This window comes from Hyalella azteca, unplaced genomic scaffold (assembly GCF_000764305.2).
Source record: "Hyalella azteca isolate HAZT.00-mixed unplaced genomic scaffold, Hazt_2.0.2 contig15466, whole genome shotgun sequence".
NCBI classification, from domain to species: Eukaryota; Metazoa; Arthropoda; class Malacostraca; order Amphipoda; family Hyalellidae; genus Hyalella; species Hyalella azteca.
The window spans coordinates 130,375-158,212 of record NW_025945320.1 but is presented as its reverse complement, the minus strand read 5'-3'; the positions used below and the strand labels follow the sequence as shown (position 1 = coordinate 158,212).

Genomic DNA, 27,838 nt, shown 5'->3' with positions numbered 1-27,838 from the left:
GTGGGTCGAACCAGCCCTCTGTAGAACGGCCAATTGTCGAAGGACGATAAATTTTTCACGGCTGATTGGTGGATGTCCGGAGAGATCCAAGATGTTCGATCCAGGGCTTATTGGTACACAGAATTGGTGGTGCACGGCTGCGCTCCCGGCCTAAACATCACTGATATTTGGCTGGGAATTTATAATAAAAGTTTTTTTTTCGAATCTGTACAGTTGTATTCTAGATATTAGGCTCACTACGAATTTTGGAACGTTTAAACGTAGAATTCGCTAACAAAGGCGAAATCGAAAAAATAACGACTTAAACATCACTGTTAGGTGGCTAGGAATGCACATTGAAAGGTTCGTTAAAATCTGTACTTTAGGTTAGAGGATATATTGGGCTCAGTTCGAATTTTGGCCCTTATGGACGTAAAACTGAAAACCGTAGGCGACATCGAGAAAATTGTCACGACCTAAACATTACCATTAGGTACTATTAGTATAGTATAGTAGTATAGTATGCTCGGCATTAACTAAATAGGCCTGGATAGGCCTGTCGCCGATTCTTGTACTTTTCTTGACTAGACTGGCCTTTCAGACGGTAGATTTAAAATCGCTTCTAGATATCAGTTGTTCCGTAGGGTACGAGGCATTTTAAGACTGAACATATGCTCATGCATGGCCTTGTCTTTCCTCATAGGACTTGCCTTTCAAGCCCGGAACTATCCTTGTTGCGCGTCTTTGAACACTCTCTACTAAATTTTTTCCTTTTGTAGAATTTTGTACAATTTTTGTAGAAGCGTCCGGGAGGTGAATTTTCGAAGCTGGATATCTTACGGAAGTATTTATATGCGCTGCATGTGCTTAGTATATGGTTCTTCGAGTATGGACTATTTGTAAAATATTGTTAGTTTTGGACATGAAGGAACTTGCTAAATAATTTTTTAGCAGACTGGTGTTATTTATTTGGTACGCCAATTTTTATATACGTTATAACTCTACATTTGAGAGAGATGCCAGAGTTTACATGGAATCAAAAATTAAACAAGGAATGTCGAAAATTTCAGCATAATCTTTTGACATGAAACCATTAAATGTTAGGGGAAAAAATTTCAGTTCATCACTTTAGGGTAATTCCGGCTGTTTTGATTATGAGTCAGTAGTGTTGAGTAGTGCGCGTGCTGGAAGGTTGGGTGTATTGTGCTCCCAGTTTGACACTTGAACCATGGCTGATAATTTGGACGAAACCAACGGGGAAGAGAATGGTTCGGTTCCTGAGATTGAACTAATCATTAAAGTGAGTACAGTTCATTTATTTTTTGATAAATGCAACGTTAAACTTACATTTTGTAATAAATTTCGAAGGAGTTGTTACTATCTTAAGTTTTTCGTGAACCGCGCCATGAGCTGCAACCGTTCGCGCTTTCCGAACTGCCCCCCATTCCCAAGACGGCGTGGCGAATTCGGTTACTTTCAATAACACATGATTTACCACCACCAGAAATTAGGCGTTTGCCAAAAAATTAGATAAAGCTGCTAAAACTACCATTTTTGATCTGTAAAAATCTTTCTGTGAATCCTGATGGCTATTTTAGTATTTACCTGAATGATTGGAAAAGTCCTCTGTTGGTTCAAGTTTCAACCTACTGAAGTATATTTTGATGATCTTGTGGCCAATGATTATCATGTATATATATGTTCTGCAAATGCATCTAGGATTCAGCTGTGAGCAATATTCACTTTTTGAGCTGCTATTGAATTTTTAAGGCTGCTAGTTGCCAATGACGGAAAACCCCTGATTTGGGGGGCGCAAAGCCCCCCGGTTTTACCCCGCGCCTAACCAATGGATAATAACTTAAGTGTCAGACGTCATGTGTTTTCTTGCTAACTGCATTTGTGGTGCACTTCTTCAAACATAGCTCAAGCCCTCTCACAGAGTTGTGATCATAATTATTTTTCATGTTTCACATAATGATTTTTCCCCAGCCAATCTTGCACATAGTTCTGCAGCTCACTAATGGGAATAGACATCCCTATTTTCTATATCCCTTTGATGCAATTTAAAATAGTGCACTAAATTTCTCTAATTGAAAAAGCTAACAAGTTATAACAAAGTTTGAGCAAAAGATGAAAATTTTGACCAAAATACTCCATGTACTACACAATAATATATTCATTTAAAAACTATTTCTGATAAACTGTAGGGTAATAGAGGACCATTTGTGGGCTAAGATAGGACCACTTGTATGGTTAAACAGGATCATTTAGTGGTCCCGTCTTACCCCATGTCCAGTCCTTTTTTACCCCATTTTAGAATACATGTCAGGCAGTGATGGTAGCAGGTAGGAATGCCTAGTATGTCTAAAATGTTGCCTATTACTTGAGGTTACCTGCCTACATCCACAAACCTGGCCAAAAAATTTTTTGTCATTAGACTGAGCTTATTTTCCAAACAGGGTTATATAACTATTTTGTGACCCTTCTTTACATAGGTTTTCATTAAAAATTAGCCAGAAATTCATAATTTACAGAAGAGGGTTGCCACAAACATTGAAATGACAGGCAATGATTGTTCTAACATATTCTTTTGTCAAATTGAATTCAGTGCAATTAGAATGCACGCCATGGGCTGGTCCTTTCTTACCCCATGAAGGCTGCGATCCTGTCTTACCCCATTTGACTATATACATCATTTGGCTTAATCTGAAAAATCAATTTGGCTCATTTGTTCTATTGCCCCAAAAATTATGTAATTTGGCCCTAAATCTTTATTATAAATGAGGCTGTGAAGCGGCTATTAGATCTTCAACCCAACACTATCCTTGACAAAGAATCACTCCCTGTCTTTGCCGGACTTACATTGTACTGAATGAAGACTTGGCCTCTATGGTAAATTCAATCCAGTGGAGTGTTTTTTAAGAAAGTTCCACTATCCTGGGGCAGCTGGTGCAGGTTTGGATTATGGATTCATGAGACATCTGTCCACTTCCAATGGAGTTCATATTTTATGATCGCAGAGCACATCACAAAGAAAAAATTTAACGAAAACGGAAGAACTGATGTAAATGTACAAGTGAAGGCATTGAACAATAGCAGTGGTAGAGGCTGGGGAACATCAATTAGAGGAGGCATCACATTTGAACATCACGAGGTTGTCACGGACGCAGGCTCCTGCTCTCTGTAGCTTTAGTAGCATCTCTGCAACATTAGGATCCAGATCCATCCTTCCATCAGCAAAAACTGATTCCCCAACTGCAGCCAGGGTGCTGTTGTTGCTGTCAAACCCTGGCTTTTCTTTTATTTGAATTTTATTAGAGTCGTGGACCATTGGGGGGAAAAAATTCCATGGTCAAATAGGTGTTGGGGTAGATCTAATGTATCATGAATTTGGTCCTTAATGATAATGTATTTGATAACGTGGCAATTTATTGGATTTTTTTATTTTTAATTTAATTTATTAATTTATTGCATTGGCAGCTCAGTATCATTTTCAGCCAGTCGCATTAGAAATGACGGGCACATATGGTGAAACAACTGGTCCTTTAATATCACAGATTGGCCGTCGCATTACGGAATTGTCCGGCGAACGTAGAGAGACTCTATGGTTGGAGCAAAGGTTGGGTTTGGCTGTGCAGCGAGGCAATGCAGCTAGCATCCTAACAACAGTCAGAGAAAAGTTTGACGTGGGCCTGCTCCTCGCTCACGTCACAGCTCAGTGACCCTCGGAGTCGGTGTAGGCCACCATCAGAGGCGTTAAGGTTCGGGCCCTGATCATTGACATGAAACCATTCCCTGTTTTTATTTAATAAAATTAATTCCCTTTTTGTTGGAATGGTGAGTGTGGGAGGCCTTTATAAAAAAAAATTATTGGATCCCTCTACATACAACACGTTTCAAATATTGTGATATTTGATAAAGTTGAGTAAAATAAGTGGCACATAAAAAGCAAGATAAAATAATGAATGTTTGAATGCTTTTGAACATGTCCCAGTAAAAACCAGTGAAAATTAAGCTTCTCAGTCTTCACTCAAAAAATGAAATTCTGATTGTAAATAATATACTACCTCTACTATTATATCATTATTCCCTGCTATAGAAGATAAACAATTTTTATGTCACATTTTATTAACATCATAGAGTGAATTGAATCAAAATGCTTTGAGATTATGATTTACTGTTAATTAAATAAAACAAGTGCATAGATTTTATTTTTAGTAAGGTTTGAAGTCCAATGATATGGAGGTTGCCAATAAATAGTTATGCCTGATAATACAATATTAAAATTGAAGAGATGATGAATTTGATGATTACAGTGCCCAAGCCTATATTTTGGAAGCATCAATACAGGTGCTGTGGATTAATCCTAAATAATATATAAATGACATTAGCATCATGAAAAACCAATTGTAAAAGATATTTGTATTATTGAATGTGTTTGCCATTCATATCATGGTTCACATATTATAAAATTAAAACTTCATCAGAACTGGTTTAATGGCTGTACAGAAGTCTCCAGCTATCATGCACCTCACCTGCTATGGCTTTTTTTCATTGCCGCTTTTCATTCAAAATTAATGAGAAAGATCATTTGTGGATTTTTTACTGGTTTGCAGGTTTCTGATGAAGTTAATTGGCAGGTTTTCAAAAAAAATCTTCATCTGAAATTATATGAATATTCAAGAATTTACTGCAAGCATTAACCAACAATAAAGTATTGTTATAAATAATAAAGAGGTCTTAACTTATATCACTTCCAAAGATGTATATAAATTGTTTGGACATGCAGGCCCATTTATTATCTGATGATGACATGCTGGTGTTGACTAAGTCTGGCTGGAGAGAAGAGAAAGATGACACTGACAGAGTTCATGCTCTCAAAGAAGGCTTTGGCTTGACAGGTGAATGCTTTGACATTAATGCAACCAATAGCTAAACAACTTCTGCAAATGGCCAAAGAGATTGACATTGATGTGATTTATGCAATTTAGTTATAAAATCAAAATAAAATCAATGAAATGGTAATATTATTCAGTATTACTATTTGTACTGTTCTTGAAGTATTTTTCATGTTTCAAGCAGTTATAAACCCGTGGGAAGGGTTTATAACTGCTTGAAACATTGGAAGCATAACATACAATTACAATTATACGGTACTTGAATAAGTACCATCAGTCAATGAGCTTCCCTGGGGAACCAGGTCTGCAATCGAATAACTGTGATAGGTGAGGCCTGATTGTATTCCAGCATGTGGGTGTAGAGGCATCATATTAGACCATTGCATTACTCAGCCATGCAGGTCATAATCACATAATGATACTCAAAAAACACAGTTGTCAGTTTACCATCAAGAAGGCTAAATTATGTATTTATGTCCAATTTTAAAAAAGGTATAAATTTTATAAGGCAACCTAGAGCCTAACACTGTCATTGTAAAAACTGCAAAAGACTACGATGAATTCAATTTAATGAAATGGTCATCTGACCTAAAGGGCAAGTTGAAGCAAAATATGTAGGTATGCTTTTTTTAGTATTAATTTCTTGTTTCCTCCACCAATCATAAAAATTATTTTTGATATCCTTTCCCTCACTTAGGCTCAACATGCAGACCAAATATCTTTTTGCATTCTCCACCACAGTAGCTTCTTCCAACAAACCCATGTATATTGCAAGTAACTCTTCAACTCTTCACTTTAACTCCTCACAACGAATACTTCCTTCCTAAATACACATAAAACTGTCAGTTCCACCTTCTACCAATTCAGTGTGGAATTATAGGTGGGGAATAAGTAAACGGGTGTAGGTAATATGTCAGAATAAAACATTAATTTGTACATGTTGTGTCCTAACTTGTTCGAACATGAAGGCCGGGTGGTTAGTAAAATGGTAGCCATACATTACAGATTGAGTACTTTTTAACTGTCTCCTTCTGTGCAAGTTTCCACAATCTTCCTATGATGTTAGTGTGACATTCTTTCCAATAATTTACGTATGATGAAAACAAACTTTTGCAATTCGGTAATTCTAAATTACCCGGTAAGTTTGATTACTTGTAAAAGTTAATTTTTAACAGAATCTGCAATTCAATTGCACTGAGGAAATGGTAATTTTATTGCAAATGTTGTATGCAAGCACGAGACCCATCCTAACCCTGACCTACAGAACCCTGACCCGCATTATCCTCTCCGCCCCCTCCTTCCACACCCCCAAGTTCCTTCATCCATCTACCGCGCCATGCTCAGCTTTCTCTCTCGCTTGTAATGCTGTACTTATCTGCATGCGTATTTACTATGATTATTTCATCTTTCTTGGTATTATTCTTCTCATTGTTATTCGTATGCTGCATGCAAATTCGAAGAATTCATTGCTTTAGTTGTACTCTAAAGTATTTTATTTTTCTAAAACAATTTGCCTTTTTGGAATAGTTTTAGACTTTAGATTAATTTGAATCATACTGAAATACTAATATAAAAAAGAAATACGAATACTGTACTAATTGCTGACCGGATTTTGATTTTCGTTATGTTGTGAATAAGTTGACTGGAACACAACTAAGGAACGCTAACTAGTGCACAGCTTTCAACGCGCTTCCACTATTTCCCACTCTTACGATTGTATAAAGTTTATTAACTGTACCACGTATAGTTTTTCATTGTGAAAGCTGGCAACGGCAGTTACGGTGCACAGTTACGTTACTTGGTTACTTATTTGTTGCTGCTCTAGCACAGCTGTCGTCCGTCGCAACAGCTGCACCCGCTCCGTTTGTTTGAGGAGCCACACTATCGTTCCTCCTATACGGCAAATCCTTCTGATAGCCTCTCTTGAAATATTCAAGATGTGTGCATGCCAACTGCTATAACGATACACTCGAAAACAAGTCTCGGCATTGTGGTGTGGTTTTCTCGTTATGATTTGTTGTCGGCAACACCAACTTCTTGATGCGTGCACAACGAAGGTTTTGTTGTTTGTTAAAACACTTCAACATTAAAGCAAGTTAATCGTCTGGCCATGGGCTCACCATGAATCGTTAAATTTGGTGGTGTGGAAGACCAGATAAATTTCTGCCATTGTTAATAAATTTCGTTGTCATCACGTTCTTTGATCACATTCGAACGTGCAGTGTTACAACAACCCAATGCTTATTTTATCCTAGGAATTTAGCTCATGAAGCATTTCTAAAAACACGTTTATACATGATTCTTCTGTCTGTTTTCGTTTTTTTCGGGTGACTTCACCGAGCCGCCGCCTTGTGTCCACATCACGTCTCCGAGAGTTCGGTGACGTGGCAGTTCAGGCCGGCTTGCTTAGCTGGAGATGAAATCTGCAATGTTATTTGCCGGTGTGGCTATCTTGCCACAGTACCGTGCGTGGCTAGCGTGCCACAGTATCGGGCGTGACTTGACTCTCCAAAGTACCGTGCGTGGCTATCTTGCCACAGTACCTACCGTGCGTGGCTAGCTCGCCACAGTATCGTGCGTAACTTGACTGCCCACAGTACCGTGCGTGACTAGCTCGCCACAGTATCGTGCGTGACTAGCTCGCCACAGTATCGTGCGTGACTAGCTCGCAACAGTACCGTGCGTGACTAGCTCGCCACGGTACCGTGCGTGGCTAGCTCGCCACAGTACCGTACGTGGCTAGCTCGCCACAGTATCGTGCGTATTGGTCGTTCTCATCACATGACCGTGCGCTGCAGCTGCCTTGCCGTGGCGTGGTGCAGTGCGTGGGAGACGAGCAGACGTTATCGTGACGTGCAGCGCCTGAGCGCATCTTGCTGTCAGTGCTGCGTTGTACTGGCCTGTCCTTCGCCTTGACCTGCTCGTTTCCTGCCTGGTCTCCTGTGCTGACAATCCTGCTTACATTTTACCTTTTCAGTCAATAGAAATTGCTGTCATGTTGCTGAACAACAGTAGTGAATTTCTCACTTAGGTCCATGCGCGAGGACACATGATCATTCAAGTTCCATATCCATGTTCTTGGATGTTGCTACTTCCCATGATTTAAAAAAATTATGATTTTGAATTCACTGATTGTTCGCGGGGCAGATTTGTTAATTGAGTTTTTGTTTAAACCTTTTGTAAAGTCATCAGTGAGATTATGAATGTAAAACAGACAGATAAAAGATTGATTTTGAAAATTCTACATTGTTTCGTAATTTCTCTGAATGTTGTGTGATGAAATTGACTGCTCCGTAACATATCCCGTTCTACCCTCTTCGACTCGACTCACAGTTGAGATTTTGTTCAGAATTGAAAATAATGCAATGAATTTGTTACTTACAAGCAATGGCTACGTGTCGAAAATAAAATTGCCAATGTTGTACGTTATGTGCGACAATCTTATTTCAATTCTTGGGCCGGCCCTACTGTGTTCAATTAACTGTTCAAAGTAAAACAAACGATATTCTTGCCGCGCTTCACGCAAACGCAGCAAGTAATGTTGCGCCTGCACAGCGGACTGCATGCGTGTTGTCATCGCTCGTTATGGCTCATAGGTCGCCTGTACTCGCCTAAACCTAGATGGCACTCAACGTAAAGTAGATCTCTTGATTGCATGAACTCTACTGCAATGTCCAGCTCGTAGTTCCCACCTCTTTTCATCACTTTTTATTAGTCGATTTTTTTTACATAACTTGCATTACGTTTTTGCTGATGCTCAGCTCTTCAGTATCTTTCATTTTCTGTGTTAAGAGGCAAATGTATTCTTTTTCATTACATATTCTTGACGAACGGTTGACCTTTACTTATGGCACTGGGAAAATTTCCCGGAAACAAATAGAATCTGAAGAATGGAATGGAAACACTTATTTCGTGTTTCCATTCACTCTTACTTTTAATTGCTAGTTCGAGAAATAAAGTAGCGCCTTCAAATAAGTTTCTTTTCTGTAAACATAACTCTATGTCCAATTGATGTTTGGAAGCTCTTACATGTGAGTTGCCGAGCCGCACCTAAAACGGGGCTCGGGGCTTGACGTGGCCACCCGCGTGTTGGTTGCGTACGTCATCAGGATGCGGCGCACGTTCCTACAGCGGGTGCCTCCGCTTTGTCGCCTCATTGAAAACGAAAAATCTCATGTGGCTGTCCATTCTATGGTCTTTGAATACTAACTCTATCATTATTTATTTATATAGAATTTGTAATTGTGGCAAGACTGAAAGGGTTGACCATTGCCTGTGAGTCACGGCATAAGAAGACTCGTCATTAACAAATTGCCCGTGCTGCTTCAGTCCGAAACTATAAATTGCGGCATACATGATTTGTGAGAAATAATTATATTTTTGCACTGCGACTATAGTGTAATAAGAGTTTCTTAGGCAATTTTCACAAAATAATAGCTAACGATAGTAAGATTTCTATAAAAAGGTACTCCTCAGACCGGAAGTGAAATTGCACAAAATGTTGATTTTTGCCCTCTGTTCTCTCATTTACTGGCGACCGAAGCTTCTCTATTTGAAATAATTGCCGCATCCTAGGTCAACCATCGCCTACACAGGCCATTATTTATGATCCCCACAACAATATTCAATAGCGGTTCACTAAACCCGTACAGTCTTTCTATCTATGAAGTCGGGAATGATTACTGTGCGTGGTGGTGCATTTGCCTCCTCTTAATCAGCTGCTTCGCGTGCCCGTACATCTTTGTGCTCACATAAGTGAACTGTTTTAATGCTGCAGAAGTGCTGGTATGTTAGGCGAGAACTTCGTGATGGATGATCCTCTGAGGTATTTTCACACTCCTATAGATGCTGCTTCTTCCGCACTGTTACGAATGATGTAGGTATGGGTTTACTGCAAAATTAACTTACTCGTGAAAAATAACGCTTGTGTTGCTTATATGTTACATGCAAGGCCATCTCTCGCCTCGTATCCATGCTTCTGAGCTAATTTAACTTTTGTTTCGCATTCAGTACGTACCTCACAGTTTAGATTATCAGGATTGATGAACAAGAGTTTATTACATGTTATGATTGAATAAATGATTGACATCTTTCATTTGTCAGTGTCTCGGATTATTTTTATCGGCAATGTAATTCTTGCTTAATTCCCCGTATCACGGTGACCCTAAGGATTAGCGCTAAATGAACTTGGTTCTTACTCGGGTTCACGTAATTTTCTTGCTCTTTAGACCTTGAATAACATCTGTTCCCGGTAATCACGCTACAGATTCTCATGCGCATTACGTTGTTAGGTTTCGGGCTCCTGCATTAAACCTGGACCGGCCGTAAAAATGCAATTTTTGCGTGTAACGATATATCTAATCGATGAAAGAGTTCTTCATCGAAATGTCCCGCCTGAAAATTCAGTGCGGTAGGGGTCATCGTTCTAATATGCGGTAGAGCAGGTAATATCACTTATCACATCACAGGATCTTGATTCCGGGAAATTATTTACAGATTCTCATGCGCATTACGTTGTTAGGTTTCGGGCTCCTGCATTAAACCTGGACCGGCCGTAAAAATGCAATTTTTGCGTGTAACGATATATCTAATCGATGAAAGAGTTCTTCATCGAAAAGTCCCGCCTGAAAATTCAGTGCGGTAGAGGTCATCGTTCTAATATGTTGTAGAGCAGGTAATATCACTTATCACATCACAGGATCTTGATTCCGGGAAATTATTTAGACTAATTTTAGCACGTGACCTCCAATCGAAGCGGAAATGGTATTACAGTATTGTGAAATGTTTGATTTTACGTTCGTCACGCCACTGATATAGGTACATAGTTTTCCCGATCACATATTTATCATGATAAACCAGTCACAGAGATTCACTTGTCCGCTCACCAGCTAAAGAATTTTGACATACAGTTCATAAATAATATCCTGACATCTTTATCATCATACTGAAATTACTGTTTGAATGAAAGGTTTCCTCAATAAACGTGGTATGTTTGTTGGATTTATTTGAACCTGGGCCTGCGTCTGTCACCATATCTGGAGATAGCGCATATCAGCGACGATAGCGAGGTGACCGTTTCTGATAACGTACCTCCAATCAACACAATCGCATCGCTTCAGAGCCGGCATAATATTAGCTCAAATAATTGATGAATCTAATACCTGTATATTTATTGAAGAAATCTCTAGTGTATGCGTCAAGTGTCTCTATTGGAATCACACATTGTAACGGATGTTGGTACAAGACCACAGGGGCAGCTTAATTCAAATTTGTTAATGGTTTCATTTCGTGTTATTCAATAGTTTTATTATTAAAAAGGCTTTTAATGGATTTAAGTCGGTTCCCGGTTTTTAAGTTCAATTAGAGCGCGACTTGTCAATAGCAGACGATCGGTGTTTCCTTTCATAAGGTATCAGTAAAAGCTATCTTGCATTATGGCTCTAGTACCATCTTTCAATAAGGTATGAGTATAACAAATTTCTTACTAGGTTATTCATGATTTTGACGAATTTCTAAAATTACATGTCGCTAAAGAAACCTTTAATGTTCTGGCAGTGCACTTTCTGTTATGGTTATTCCTGTTACTCTATTTTCACTTTGCAACTATTACCATTTTTACTATCGTCATCAGGATATAATCTTGACATGCAGTTTGGCAAAGTTTCATATTACTGTTGCATTTGCCTGTTGAAAATGTCTTGTACAAGTGTTAGTTTATCAGGCACGTGTGGAAAGTATAGAACATGCCACTAGCTGAAATGTTCGTGATAAAATACTGAACAGCACTCACGTAGCAAGGACGACTCTTGACAGCTAATAAACGTACTCAGGTTGCACGAGATGCGCACGTTATTTCTGCACCGGAAGACGTTGCGCTGACTTCGTGCCTCATGTTTTTTGTGTTAATAAATTGCTTTGTTATGCAGATTATTTCTTATAGTTTTGATGGATCAAATAGTTATATGAAAAACAATCTTCCAATCTAGTGTAATAGTTCTTACGACTCTGAATCCGCCCCAAGTGCTGTTTTTATCAATCTTCGAAGAAATATTTGTATTAAAATAAGGTTTCTTAATATTATTTTATTTTATTTGCTTTAGGGCCTGCAGACCCCTTGTATAAATATTGTGTTATTATAACTTTGGATTTTATTTTCAGGCGTCAACCATCGACGGTCGGCGCAAGGGGGCGTGTCTGTTCTGCCAGGAATACTTCATGGATCTCTACCTGCTGGCGGAGCTGAAGACGATAAGCCTTAAGGTCACCACCGTCGACATGCTCAAACCACCGCCTGACTTCAGGTATCGCATCAAAACACTTTGTTTCGTAACTCTAGATCATACACGACCACTTACCTTGAACCGTTATTACTTCGATTTATTTGATGGTCTATTGTTTACTTCGATACTAGTTTATCAAAACTCAAGTGTCTTGTATGAAATGTTATTTTTGAGAGTTCCTGATGCCGCTGGTACATTAGAAATAATTGACTTAAATTAAATTAAGTTAAATTGGAAATTAATCACCATTCAAACATCATGCTAATTTACACTTCTTTAATTAAATAAGTCAAACCTTGTGGTCTATGTGTTTACATTGTGATGCAGCAGCCTTCCATTTGTAGTGGTAGATTAATTTGATTCGATATTTGATTTCAATTAATATTTTACTCGAGTTTTGAACTTTATATTCCTTGATTAGGTCAAACTTTGAGGCGACACCGCCCCCGATTCTGATCGACAGCGGCCTCGCTGTGCTGGAAAATGACAAGATCGAGCGGCACATCATGAAGAATATCCCTGGTGGCCACAACCTCTTCGTGCAGGATAAGGAAGTCGCTAGCAAAATAGAGAACGTCTACAGTGTGAGTTGCTGGCGCTGCTATCGCAGTTTTCCCTTCTGCATCGAAATATATTAGTTATTTTGGTTGAAACAAATTAGCAATAAACTAGGTTAAACTCAAGTTAAAAATTTTAGACTGTTCTAAATTTTAGACTGTTTCCGTTACCTAAGAAAAAATTTTTCTTTTCCTTCTTAGTTTTCTGATTTACTTGATTTTGTTTTTTGATTTGTTCCCGAAATAAATTTCAAAGCTCAGGTGATCATTGAAACATCTATGAGCTATTATTCAGGAAATAAAAAAAGGCTTGTCCTCAATTTCGCCCATTCTCTGTATGGCTCTTAATTGACTCCACTATTCTCCTGATATTTTCGTTCCAGGATTTACGCGAAAACGCTGAAATCCTGATTAATATCTTCTGGAGGCCACAACCTCTTCGTGCAGGATAAGGAAGTCGCTAGCAAAATAGAGAACGTCTACAGTGTGAGTTGCTGGCGCTGCTATCGCAGTTTTGCCTTCTGCAACGAATTATATTAGCCCTTTTGGTTCAAACAAAGCAATAAACTAGGTTAAAAATTGTAGACTGTGTTCCTTTTCGTTGCCTGATGAAAATTTTTTATTTTCCATCTTAGTTTTATGATTTGATTTCGTTCTTTGATTTGTTCCAGAAATAAATTTCAAAGCTCAAGTGATCATTGAAACACATATGAGCTGTCATTCAGGAAATAAAACAAAGCTCAATTTCGCCCATTCTCTGTACCTATTGCTCTTAATTGACTGTCCACTATTCTCCTGATATTCACGTTCCTGGATTTAATCGAAAGCACTTAAATCCTGGTTAATTTCTGATTTCTAACACTTGTGCATAATTCTCTATGATTTTGTAACTTATGTAATAACATTAATACACAGAAATTCAAGCTGATGTTGGTGAAGCGCGACGACGCGTCCCGCAACGTACTGCAGCGTCACCTGCGCGCCATCAACGACCACCTCGCTCAGCGCGACACGCGTTTCCTTACGGGCGACACCATGTGCTGCTTCGACTGCGAGCTCATGCCTAAACTGCAGCACATCCGCGTCGCAGGTGCGGACACTCGTGTGATGTTGACCTGTACCTTGTTGTGCTGAATGTAATGTACAGCCTGGCTATAGACTGTAATGTACAGCCTGGCTATAGACTGTAATATACAGCCTGGCTATAGACTGTAATATACAGCCTGGCTATAGACTGTAATGTACAGCCTGGCTATAGACTGTAATGTACGGCCTGGCTAAAGACTGTAATGTACAGCCTGGCTATAGACTGTAATGTACAGCCTGGCTGTAGACTGTAATGTACGGCCTGGCTATAGACTGTAACATACAGCCTGGCTATAGACTGTAATGTACAGCCTGGCTATAGACTGTAATGTACTGCCTGGCTATAGACTGTAATATACAGCCTGGCTATAGACTGTAATTGCGTTGCGGCTACTCATGTGATGTTGATCTATACTGCGCTGTTGTGTTGACTGCAATATACAGCCTGGCTATAAACTGTAATGTACAGTCAGAGTGACATCCGCGTCACAGGTGCGGCCACTCTTTTCGTACTGAACTTTGTTGATCTGTATGTTGTAGTGTACATCTGGCTATTGACTGTAATGCACAGCCAGAGTAACATCTGAGTCACTGGTGAGGCCACTCTTGCGAGCCTAAACGTTGCTGATTGGTATCTTATGGGCCTTATGTCAACGGCACGACAGTGACTTTACGTACCTAATATCTGAGTTGTGGGTTCAAAAAAAAAATTTCATCTCGGCTGTATAATTTATCGGGTCAAACTTGTCGTGAAGTTTAAATAATTCTGAGAATAATCCTCTTGTCCATATTTTCTATCAGTTTTGTTTATCCGTTTTGTTTTGTTTTTTGTATTATACGTACACATAAGAAAACTCAATTGCTTGCTACTCACGCTAAACATAACTCTTTGTTTAACTTTTTTAATCCTCGTTTATAGGCAAGTACTTCGCGGATTTCGAGATCAGCCCCGAGCTCACCCACTTGTGGAAATACCTGCGCAACCAGTACCAGCTGGACGCGTTCAACCAGAGCTGCCCTGCTGATCAGGACATCATCAACCACTACAAGCAACAGCAGGTGCGGTTTCTTCTCCAGCTCTTTAATCTACGGCCGTATTATCGAAACTCACTTGAGTACATGTAACGGCATATGTACACGTGGCGAAATAAGTACCCGTAGCGGCCTAATTGCGTATTGCTGCCTAAGAACATGTAGCGGCCGAACTCTGTAACTGGTGGGTTTAGCTTGAGAAGCACTCAGTGATAGGTTAACGGAGTTACGAACTCGTAACTATTTTTAAATTGAATGACAAGTGATCCTAAGTTTCCTAGTCATTACTTTATTGATATATTAGATGCTATTCGTTTTATCTATTCTGTATTAACGTTACTCGTATCATAAAATCTTACCTGCAGCACTTCGTCTAATTTATTAAGAACATTGACAGCTTTTGACGACTCTGATTGCTAGATCTCAGTGCCCATCGTGGCACTCGACGCGAAGCAAATAGTTAATAGTTGAGCGTTAGTGAGCTCACAGAGCGAACTCTTTAATGTGGACCCTTCATCGGATTTATTTCCATCGGGATATTTCCAAAATAATTTATCATTGATCCGATCACGAGCCTAAATCTCGTGAAAGACATTTTTATTTCTTCTGAAAAAAGAGAGATGAACGTGATGCTTATGTCGTTGTTTCATTTGGCTCTTCGATTTTATTTTCAGCAATGTAATCGTCGTTCAGAGTATCGGTAATATCCCAGTTTTCAACTATTATGAACTGGTTTCCATCTTGATTGCAACTCTAACTGCCTCACTATTGGTTGAATTTAGTCAATTTTTTACAATGTTCCAATTCGTAATGATACGGTGAAATCTTGTCTTGATCTTTCGGTCTGAATACCAAATTGCTTTGAGAATATCATTTGTAATTTATTTCTAAATAGATACATTCTAGCTGTGCGATGCTGACGTTTGCTTGTGTCCACACCACAGGGAGGACGCATGCAGAAGCATGAAGAGCTGGAGACGCCCACGTTCACCACCTCCATACCGGCCGAGCTCGCGTAGACGTTGGGGCAGGCGCTACGTCTAGCATCTTGGACTTCTATTTTGGTCTCGGTCCAATATTGCCTTATAAATTATAGGATCCTCATTCTTATTTTGGTCTCGGACCATGATTGCCTTATAAATTACATGATCTTCATTCTTATTTTGGCCTCGGTCCAAGATTGCCTTATAAATTACAGGATTTTCATTCATATTTTGGTCTCGGTCCGAGATTGCCTTATAAACTACAGGATCTTCATTCTTATTTTAACCTCGGTCTCAATATGGCTTTGTAATGTAACCCGGATGTCGCTCATATCATCGACCTTATAGGGTTTCAAGAGTTATTTTTCTGTATTAATTGTATACATTAGGTCGTTACAATAATTGGCTATTGAAATCAAGTGATTTTTCCGCAAATTTACTGCTTGTGGGCTGCCAATGATAAAAGGATCAAATTTGGTTGATAATCACTCTTGTTTTTGGAATTTATACAGTTTCTTCGTCACAACATCTTATTGAAATTAATCGTTGTCTCCCTTGTTACTTAAGTTTCGGATGGAAAGTGATTGACCTAAAATGTTATTTTTAGTTTTACTCTCATTGGTTTTTCATAATTTCGTTGTCTGGTGTCATTGGTTTCAAGTTTTTCGTTGTCTGGTGAGGGTGAAGTTCAAATTGTATTTCTCATTACAGTAAAGAATATATTTTTTCTCTTGCGTCATTAGCTGAAATTATTGCAGTGTTCTGAATACATGAAATTGTGCCCTCTCTTTTCAAGCAACGCTAATATTTGCTATTGATGTGGTTGCAAAAGTAGTATCTATTTATTAGATAACAAGATTCATGATGGTATTTTCTAATCTGCATTTGAAAAATTTTAGGCCAGAAGAGGATTAACCTGGATGATTTGTATCCGGATTATTCTTTCGATGACTTTCATGGGATAAATTTGAGATGTCATTTTTTTCCGTCTCATTTATTTGCTTTGGGAAAGAATTTTCTTCTCGTACTTCGAAAAAACACATTCCTCTTGGATTCTACTTGTATTGGTTGTTTTTTTTTTCCTCATTAAGATGGGTGGCAATTGTGTCTTTTGAGGAATAATGATATAGTTAGACTTTTGTATCAGTTAGTGTATGATGAGTGCCTCAGTTCCGCCTGCTACGTCATGTGTCTGCCAGTGCCTTAGTATGTAATCCGGATTCATCTTACATCCCACCTGTTGTTTATTGTGATTGGATTCTTTGTTTCCGCCTTTTTCGTATTGGTGAACCCATTGAATGGAATTAGAAGCTCCAAAATATGTTAAACGAAAGCTTCAGAGGAATCTTTAATTGTCATGTTTATCGTGCTTCTTGTGCAATTAATGACATCCACTGATGCAATTTCTCCTCCATGAGACGCGAACCTTGTGTGATAGGAACTCCTTCAACCGAGGCACTTGGTGCCACTAACTCACCTATAGTGAACTCATGGTGCCGCATACTCTGCTTTTTGCTTCCACTTGTTAAGTGAAAATAATGGTTGAATATCGTCCAAATCAGATATTTGTCATTTATTTAACGTCGATGATCATCTGACCGTTTTTTTTTTTTAACTTCCAAAAATTGTTTGTTTCATCATGTCTCTAGCTGCCATTGAGAATTTTGTTATTCATCAAGAGATCAAGAATACGTATGCTATTTATGCTGAGTAATAATCATCTAATTAGGTACATAAAAAATTGTTGTAATTACGTCTGCTATGGGACCGTAACCATTTAGCTTGCTTAACTTTGTAAAAGATTTAGAGAATTTTTGAATGTTCAACGTTCCTATATAAACTTTTCTGTTTCCGACCTCCCTTTTTTGTTTTTTATTAATTTGAATTCTTGACTAAAATCTATCATTGTTTTACATTTTATTCGAATTTTCTCTCCATAACTAAGAATCCTTCAATGAACATAGCCATTAACAACATTCAGGTGCATAATTTTTCCATCTTTATAAACGGAACAAATTTGTGCTTGAATGCAACGTAGTAAGAATAAAACCTTCAAAAATTATCAGTGATGCTCAGTGTTGCGTCTTCGTACTTATTTTGACCACCTGTTATGCCGTAAGGTGCATTCCGTGTGCTCATTCAAGGTCCAGTTTAGAATTTCTTATAAGCCGTAGTGAATAAAAAAAGATGGATCGCTAAGCCTATGCTTAAGGATTTAATGTTTAATTTTTTCTACTTTTACTGCTGAATTGAAATATTTGATGAGGATTAAGGCATGATTGAACTTGGAATTTCGACTTCCGTAAATTTAATTTTGTTTAGGGAGTCCTTTCTTTGAATTTCCGACGTTAGAAAGTTCAGAAATGTACGTAGCATGAAATTGTGTACTACGGTATCTTTGTTTTTATTCTTCGAGTGAGTTTATTATTGGTTCCGTGTAGTTGATGAACAATATTGAGTGGGTAATACCAATTCAGTTATATATTACAATACAATGATATACATGGAAACATGGCGCGTTTCATTTCCTTCAGTCTGGCGGTTTTATCCACGATATCTCCAAGCTCGTTCTATCTTGCCAGCCTCACCGCGCGTACCATTTGAGACCTTCGACCACTATTGTTGATTAACCTTTCGGCCTATCACCCACAGACATGCCAGGCCAAAACACGCGTCTAAGCACACCAGGAAGCCCTAGAATGATTTCTATTCATTGTTCATGAACGTTCTACCACTGATTTCGTGATGCTCGACTGCATGTCTCAGTTGGGGCAAGAGTCGTCAGGTAGACGAGACTAACCCTCTACCGCCGTATGTCCCTCTCCGGGAACATAACTTTAAACTTCAATTATACGTAAACTATTGAGTGTAGAAACTTGAGGACGTTTGTCCGCATAGTGAAACAAACTTTCAAGATCGGCAAGGAAAGTACGGCTCCGCAAAGACGCTAGTGTGTAGTTTACCCAGATTATTAGTTAGACAAGGGCGGCTACGTTCAGCGGACGGCAGATTACGGACCATCATATCCCAAGACTAGGGCTTAATGAAGAAGTATTAGGGAGCAATCTAGCTCGGTTTTATCAGGAGAAATGAGCGTCTACAAACGCCTTTTCCTTTACTAGATTTTGAGCGAGTTTATTGAAGTATTCAGTTACGTGATGAGCTGAATTTGAAATTACTCGCCTTCATGCTTGCTGCCGTGCGAAAGTATTTTTGCTTCAAGAAAACCTCTGCGAGTACCGTCACTTCAAAATTGAAAGAAAAGAAAAATTTCAACAGTCCATGCCAAATTATGGTGAAACAAAATTATTGCTACGGTTTCATTTGGCTATTATAATAAAAATCAACAGGATTTAATTTCGTTTTACCCTCCATTTTCGTTCATAAGCTCGAGAAAGTTACATTAAAACATCTTTTCGATGGAAATTTAAAAGCGAAGAAAACTCCACAAAAATTCAGCATTTCTCTATTGAAAACGTTTCGGAGACCAGCTCCATCGTCAGTTCGAAACGTTTTCAATAGAGAAATGCTGAATTTTTGTGTAGTTTTCTTCGCTTTTGCTCCATCGTCAGTTCGAAACGTTTTCAATAGAGAAATGCTGAATTTTTGTGGAGTTTTCTTCGCTTTTAAATTTCTAGTGAATCTGCGATTCAAGCAATCTAGTGACATTATCTTTTCGATGCAACTGGACAGGGAATCCGTTTTTCCAGATATCTTATTATTGCATAAACATTCTGAGCCTGGTATTCCTATGATAGATGTTTTCGTACGACCACCAGTTGGCTCTCATTTGAAATTTGTCCACTTTTCAGGGGAAATTTCTGTCTTATTTGACAACCTCGTCCCCAAAGGAGCTCTGACCGCATATGCACGACCGTTCGATTCCAATTGCGATCTGTGAATAACACTCAGAGGTACAATTTAGATCTCGTGTTCCTGATTTGCACATGAAAAATCTCTTAATTTACCAAGCCGCATCTGATGACGTTTTTTCGCTCAAGGTCTAGCTATAAGGCATCTTAACTTCGGTTACAAAAATAGAATAAACCCGTGATTTTACACATGGACATTTTTTCATTTGGTAACTCAATTTACCTTCCTGGCAAGCCGTTACAATGCATATTTATCCGATGAGTTATTACTAATCTAAATGAGTTTTTTATCTTAAATTTAAACAACGAATATATAAGGATTGATTTCTTGGATTATGAACGCTACGATGAAAATAGCCTGTACGTCGCTTATAGAAGTTGTGAGCAAATCGTCGAGCATAAACAAAAGACGTAATCGATTGAAGAATGTTAGTTGACTTTAATCACTCAAATGTTCGGAAGAATTTGAAGCCTTCGTAACCTAAAACTGTGGTTGAATTTCCTAAAATTAGGGTTTATTTCCTGTCTAATGCTGAGCCACAAAATTTCGCCGTGTGTGGTCCCTCTATCATTTCACTTATGAGAGTCAATTAGACGCTTGTGAAAGGAAGGATATATTCCCCATAGTTTAAATTTTAAATGTTCATCATCAAATGAGAATATAAATCAATCGATCCTATGGAATTGGGGAGGAATCAATTTATTTAGAGATCAGTAACGAAGTTATTTTTTCTGTAATCCACATTCGCCTGTGGGACAGGTTGCATTTTAATTCAGAGTAATCGAAAAACGCTCAACTGCGCCAACTCAACCTAACAATGATAATATGATGGGGTTAATTAATTACCCTTTTGTGATTAACGGGACTTCTCGTTCCCGAGCCACTAGGTACAATTTTACAAATAATTGACGGCGGTAAATGTATCCGAAAGGGTCAGGTTTCATTCATATCAGATTAGCCATCTTATTTGTCTGTGCCCCCCAGAAAATGTAAATAGACCAGTTAGAATGTTGGTTTATATAATGTTGAAATCTCATATAGCCCGAGTTCTATATATCGAGGACCAGACAAGAAATATCGAGGTTCAGACAAACTTGGAATCATTTATTGGGAGCCATGGAACGGTTCCGCTTACGGCGTTGGGAGAGGCTCCGACCAAAATGTCAGCAGTTCAGGGTCTTCAGCTCGCTACACAGCAACCCTGAAATACACCTTGTTGCTGCAGAACTAAGCTATTATTGTTTAGTGAGAGGCTTCGAACAAACAGTAATTGATAAACTTCATGATTGGAGACAGCAAATTTTCAGTTGATTACAAATTATTAATTTTTATTTTTTTAACGTTTGATGCTTTAAGTGCTTAAGCAAAGGAATTGCGACCGAAGAGATTATGGGCACGTTTTTCAGGAGAGTTAGGCCAGAATTCGTACAGGGCTATGTCGAACCTTGGAGAGACCCTACAGGAAAGACCTGACATTTTAGGTACAACTACCTACAAAATAGTCACCGTGAATATATGGTACGGAAATAGCTCAGTAATGTGAGCTCTTTGTTTAAATAGTTTTTGAATACTCATACCCTTACTTCCGGAGGGAAATCGTGAGCACATGTTTCACGCAGCTCTCTACCACAATTTTTTAATAAGTCGAGGAAATATTTTCCAAAACATTTTAACTTTATCGTAAATGAGGCGTTTATTCCAAGAATCATTTTTGGAGTCACTTATGCTGCCACTAGACCTTTAGCGCCCGAGTTGCTCACAAGTACAAAAAAAAAAAAACATTTTGAGTGCAATTTTTTTGTATGACATATTTCCAATTGCATCGAAGAATTATTCTTCGTTGGTAAAATTTATTAATTATAAAAAATTTGAAAGACGGTGAATGTCTACATGCATGGAATGTCTACATGCATCATGATGCATGGTCGTAGCGCAGACTGAAACTATATATAGACGACATATCTGGACAATTGGACGAATGAGCTTCACTCACGAACAAAATACGTTAAATATCTGATAATAAAAAGCTGGTAGCATATATTATAATTTACATTTGAATGAAAATAATATGCTCAATTGCTCCACTGAACATATCCAGATATCCTTCGTCTCAATCATATTATTCGAGCTCATTCGATAAAATTCATTCTAGCCATTAGTCAACATCATGTTATGGGAAGTGCCTCGCACTCTTCTTGTCAAATAGTTGCTTCAGGGAGAGCATTTGTTGCGTTTTTCTCCTTATCATATATTCCGATTGGACAACTTCTGCATGCGTGCCCCGGCATGCAGTGAAGGACTTTGTACTCGCCCCGGCCGCCCGTGAAGGACTGCTACGGACGCCCCGGCGTATGCAGTACTATAGGACTGCGTGCACCACCTTTATGTGGTGTAGGACTACATGCACGCTCGGGCATGCATAGTAGGACTGTTGGGCACGACTTTCCCTGCAGAGTTGGAATGTTTCGTACGACCTCCCGTGATGTGTAGGACTGTTTGGCACAACCGTCCATCATGTATAGGACTGTTACGTACGACCTTGTCCAGTGAATAACTATTGCACACGACCTGCCATGTGCATGGCATTTGACTTTTATCGAACAAGATTTTAGCTTATTTTTTAGTACATCGTTATGGAAACTTTTTAGTGGGTTCGTGTTAACAAATTTCACATTCGGAGGACTTGACCACAACTGACCGCTGAATATTGAATACTTGATACATGACCACTGAATTGGCAGAATTGCCAAATTTCAACCAAAAAAGTTCTGTTCTCCATCTATATTGACGTATCTGACATGACACCGCTGTAGCTCTGCCACATTTATAAGAAGTTTAATATGAGATTTTTGAAAACGAAATATTATATGTACAGCGAGACGCTAAAGGACTAGCCGAAAGGTAAAATGATTTTGTAACAAAATATTGCTAAAGTTATTGGACGCGAGGAAATCAGTGTACAAAAGGAGCGCTGATAGCTCAGTTTGCAGCGATCCGTACGCGTTGGACGCTCAAAACGAAGAGCAATTAACCCTGAACAAATGATGAAGGTAAGGGAAGACCACTTCCGTATTGAGTAGAAATTCCTTCTAATTGACTATGGCCTTGAAATATATTTCTCCTTATTGCATCAGTATTCAATTCCACATTTCTCACTTGATGCCTTAGTCATAACTTGGAATGTATTCCAAGTCTTAATAATAAATTTTGATTTACATTGGAAATATTATAATTGCGTTCAACGTTTGCTATACGTAAATTTATCCTCCTCCAACGAATATATTCACTCAAACAGCGGGTTTACATCAATGGTTCATTAAAATCAATCGAGATATTTCTTTAATAAAATGGCTTTCTTGCCAAGTTTTTTGACAGTATTAATTTAAACTATAATCAAGATGTTAATGACGGTCGTTTACCTGGGATCGAACTCCACTCTCCACAGCCCCCAGGTAGCGCTGCTTACTAGCTACGTTCCTTGCCGAGGTGTGAAGCATGAGCCCTGTCATAGCGGCCGGAGCTGCAGGACGAGGCGGTGTGGTGCTTGAGAGCCTCCGGATCTTGATGGTGTTCTGTTAGTGTTTTTGAATTTAAAAGAGGTGTTTAGTATACGCTACCATTGTGTTGTGAGTTTAATTTTAGTTGAAACTGAAAATTTGGTGTTGATGATCAGGATGGCGAGAAGTGAAAGAAAGGTTTAGCCTACTTCCTAACTTCGAGATAGGATTTTTAGGTGACTTCTTGATGCAACCCTAATTCGCTCTGAATCGAATGTGAATCATCAATTTAGCTAGTTTTATTTTGTTGAACATGCATTTTTTCTTCTATAACCTTTGCAACGCAATTACTGCCTTCTTTAAATATCCCTGGATGTGTTTATTTTTCCGGTAACTGTCGCTGTTGTGGAGCAAATTGAAGCATGTCTTAGAACAGCCTTGGGCGGGCATCGGGCGACTATAGTTGACTAAGTTGAGTTTAGGTACCTAATAATCTCATTTACCTAGGCTGCTTTACCCAACATAAGACGTCAGAATGGGCTTTTTCAATATGACGAACGGAGGTTTTCCTCAATTAGGTATTGGTGGTAGATTTCAATTATGTGTCTGGAATCTATATTATTTGTTTTGTGACTCTTTCGATTGTTCGAATAGGTAATTTCGATTGTTGAAGATAACATTGGCATATATCATTGACCTTGGCAATTTGGCATTAGTCAGAGTAAGCTAAATTAACTAAGGTTGCGAAGTTGATGCGAACTATCCACTTTTCATTCAAGGAAGCGGTTGCAGTCAAATGAATGAAATGAACGGCTGCAAATTAAATGAACACACTTTTATTTACTAACCTGTTACCTGAAGTTAAGTTTGTGCAACGGCAGGTTCTTTCATTTGTGCAACGACAGGTTCCCTTATTATTATAGCTTATAGGTAGTTAGGTTACTTAGGGACTCAATGAGAAAAATGAGAATTGATTCTAAAGCATTTTACGGCAGGACGGGACGAACATTGAAGCATTTGGAAGCAGTCCTACAACCAATTTAGTGAAAACAACAATAGTAAATTTCATTCATTGAGCGGAAAATGTCGTGAGGAGATGTTAAGGAAGATATTGTCAGTGATCACAGTTGTGTTCTCTTGGGGTTTGCGTCGCCTTAATGCGTTGCACTGGAAATCTTTTCCAATAGGTATATATCACGTGCTGCATTTTCTCTTGCAGATTTATTAAAACTTTAGTCTTGTATTACTTTTGCATATCTGTTTCTAAATAACCTGGCGATCTCGAACTAGCGATACAGCTTTTTGGATGTCAATTATTGCAAATATTAGAAAATAGACAAACTTGCGTTTCTTGCTGCATCATGTAACTTGTACATTTGCTGCATTCCTTTTTCTTTTCAATCAAATCCGATGGGTAGACGTTTCGTGACAATTTTTTTCATAATGTTTTTATTTTTACGCCAAAAAATGTGCAGATTATGAAAAAATTATCTACTAATGAATGCACCACATCCATGTCCCCCTGCCATCTTTTAACCTACTTGAATTTTGAAATTATTATTAAGTACCTATACAAAATAGGTACTTTTAATGCATCCAATTTGCTCTGAGATACCACGAATTAGTGAGTCTCCTACCTCGATTGCGGTGCCTAAATTTAATACTAGTCATGACGGTGCTTGTGTTGAATATGCGTGACTGAACGAGAGTTGAATATTAGGAACAGACACGGCGCCCCTGACCGGGCGGGATCAATGGTTTGCGCCGACCTCCTCTTTTTTTTTATATCATTTCCTTCTTCGATTGACTGAAGCCTGTCGGATTTCATAGCCACGCTTGCTTGTTAACTTTTCTGAATACATTTCGATGGAGACAGATTTTGGTTTATAATTCAAGGTGAAACTTCATTAGCAAGCGGAGTTTTGGTTGCCGATTTAACTTTTACAATGAGACCGCTTATATAAGAAAGGACGCTCATATATTTAAATTTACCTCCATATGATCGACATGGCCCCCGTTAATTTGTAGCAAAATGTAATTCAAATAACTTACTCGCGTTGGAAAGTTGAACCGTCGTCGGATAATTTTCCCGTAATATTGTTTTTTTTTCTCTGGAGTGTTTGAATGTAATTATATTCATGTTCTTGGGAGACTGGTAATTGATTCCAGATATTTGTTAGAAAATTCTTTTGCGACCGTCTCAGTTGGCTTAGCAATAAGTAGCTGCCGAAAGAACTGCATTGAATGTACGGAACTTGAGCGCGCACATGGTCTGCTATTTTTTATAAGGCTCCCGGTGACTTTCGAAGCGACGTTTGTCTTGTGCAGAAGAATTACTCAGGAAATGATTCAATTGTTGACTTGCTTCCGATTATTTACTGTTATCTCACATAGCGTTTGCTGCAGAATTTCCATGCCTTAAGTATAAGGATTAATGGAATTTGGAGTCATTGAATACTTGAGTTTCGTTAGGTCTTTGTGTAGCTGCGTAGTATCAACAAGAATGCACTGCAGTTAATGGCATACATTTTAATGATTACGTTGCTGCTAACGGTTAAACCAACTGGTTGGTGTGATGAAATTTACGCATCCTCCCCATAAAATTAATTATAAGTGTCTAATCTCTCTGATGCCTTGATATAGGATGCGTTCTTTCATCAGAAAATCGTTAGAAAATAAAATTGAATTTTTGTTGATTACATATCAGGTCGCCGGATAGTTATTAGAGATATTTATCTAAAAGAACACCGAGAAATTTGGGAGGGGGGGACTCGAATGAAATGAATCTCAACCCTAGTTGACTGATGATGAATTGCAAAAATGACGCGAGTCGCTATATTATCGATAAGAGTTCAAGGCATAACGGCCGCGCAGCAGAGAAGTTAGGCGATGAATCGAGCGACGACCTGAACTGGAGATGGAAATCTTTGACTCGACTTCCCGCGGTCGTGCAGTTCAGATCTGATCAGGTCTGAGCATCAACTTTGCAGTTGATGACCCAAGATGACATCTTCGACGGGCCTTAAGGAAATAACCTTAATTGGGCCATTTTCAACCATCATTTCACGGATGGGTTGTTGGTTCAAGTAAACATGTTGACTAATGGGTTGTTAAATTTGTTTCAAATTAATGCAGGAGTATATAAGTAATACAACGCCATAAAACCTTCAACGTACAAATCGATGTTATCGCACTTGTTCGAGTAATAAATCTTCGTTATCTCAATCGGTTAAGTAATGCCTCCTGGACTGTTATATCCTGCAATCATCAAAGAGACGTGAGCTCTGCTATTTACAGTTGCAGCTAATTACTCGTTCGTTGTGCGGCACCACGAAATGCGGACAAAAAGATTGTAACAGTAACGCCCTGTCAGTCAACCCGAAATGCGGTGGTGCTCTGCGTACCGTGACTGAACTCGTTTGCCGCGTATCATCTCGACAGCGAAAAGGTGCTGTGTTGAATCTGTTTAAAACAGTTGTGTGCTTTGCGCCCTCTAGAATGAAATTTCATCGCAATTAAAGAAATGATACCATCCGAATGTAGTCTATGTTATTAACTGTGTTACATCTGGATTACGATGTTTAGGACCATGTATATATAGGGCTAATTAGTTTCTTAAAGAACGTCATACAGCTGACTTCTTAGCGTCTGCTCAGAAGCTTATCTTCTTGTCAGAGCCGCATTTCCTTCCTACATTTCCGTGCACTGACGTAGAACAGCAGGAAACTAACAGACTGCATCGTGTGACAGCAGCAACGGTCTATGTAACCTTCAGACCGCTTGACGTCTGACTATTCAGCCTGCTAAGACATTAAAAATGTTTATGATTTCTTTTTCTGAGAGGCAATTGGACTCCATAAAACTTTTTCCGAATAATCTAGTTAGCTGGTTCATGGACGATCATACCTATATTAATATTTATAATAATAATTAATGTTCTGACATCAAAATTATTATAACTATAAATAATTAATAGGTAATTATATTCATATCGTCCATGTGGTCTAAAAATATGCGATTTACAATTTCTCCCATTCTTAACATTATCTATTGGCATTTTCGTATCCTTGATGATGGAGTTGATCGTTTATAGTTTTTGCTCATATCCAGCGTCTTGCGTAGTCGCGATCGCTTCAAATTCCAAGGACGGATTCTTTCATTGAACAAGAGAACAAACTAAATACTTGGTAGCCGGAACCGCTGAATTTGTGTGTGTTTTTTGAGCATTCTTATTCTATTTATCTTTATTCGCAATTGATATATTTGCAAGTGTAAATAAAAACCTAAATTTTAGTATGCCATTATTTTACACAATAACTTTTTAATCTTCTCGTGCTCAATCAGAGATGAAGGAAAAAGACATTTATATCTTAGTTCAAACGTAGACGGCACTTGAAAGTGGACGCAGGAATCTTATTATGCGTTATTTTTTTTGCCGAGTGTAAAGCGAACCTGTAAAATTATGTAGTTCAGGACGAATTACTGGAAATGGTAATGTTTACTTTTTCATCAAAATTTCCCATGTAATTGATGTTGCAAGTGCGAAAACGAAGCAACCAGCGTTGGAATGTAAAATAAATATCGTTATTAATTTTTTTCATGCGTTGGTTTCCGATTACTCAATAACGATCGTCGATGTTTTCTGTATGTTAA

The 27,838-nt window shown here is 38.5% G+C and overlaps 1 protein-coding gene across 1 annotated transcript; it reads left to right on the top strand.

Annotated features, from left to right (window-relative positions):
* The first annotated feature begins 1,150 nt into the window (after positions 1–1,150).
* On the top strand, positions 1,151–18,328 carry LOC108679129 (chloride intracellular channel exc-4). The gene is made up of 6 exons (XM_018167714.2): positions 1,151–1,279; positions 12,036–12,178; positions 12,579–12,741; positions 13,630–13,804; positions 14,720–14,859; positions 15,777–18,328. Exons 1-6 carry the CDS (start codon positions 1,208–1,210, stop codon positions 15,849–15,851), a joined length of 768 nt encoding a protein of 255 aa, XP_018023203.1. The 5' UTR covers positions 1,151–1,207; the 3' UTR covers positions 15,852–18,328.
* Positions 18,329–27,838: the final 9,510 nt, after the last annotated feature.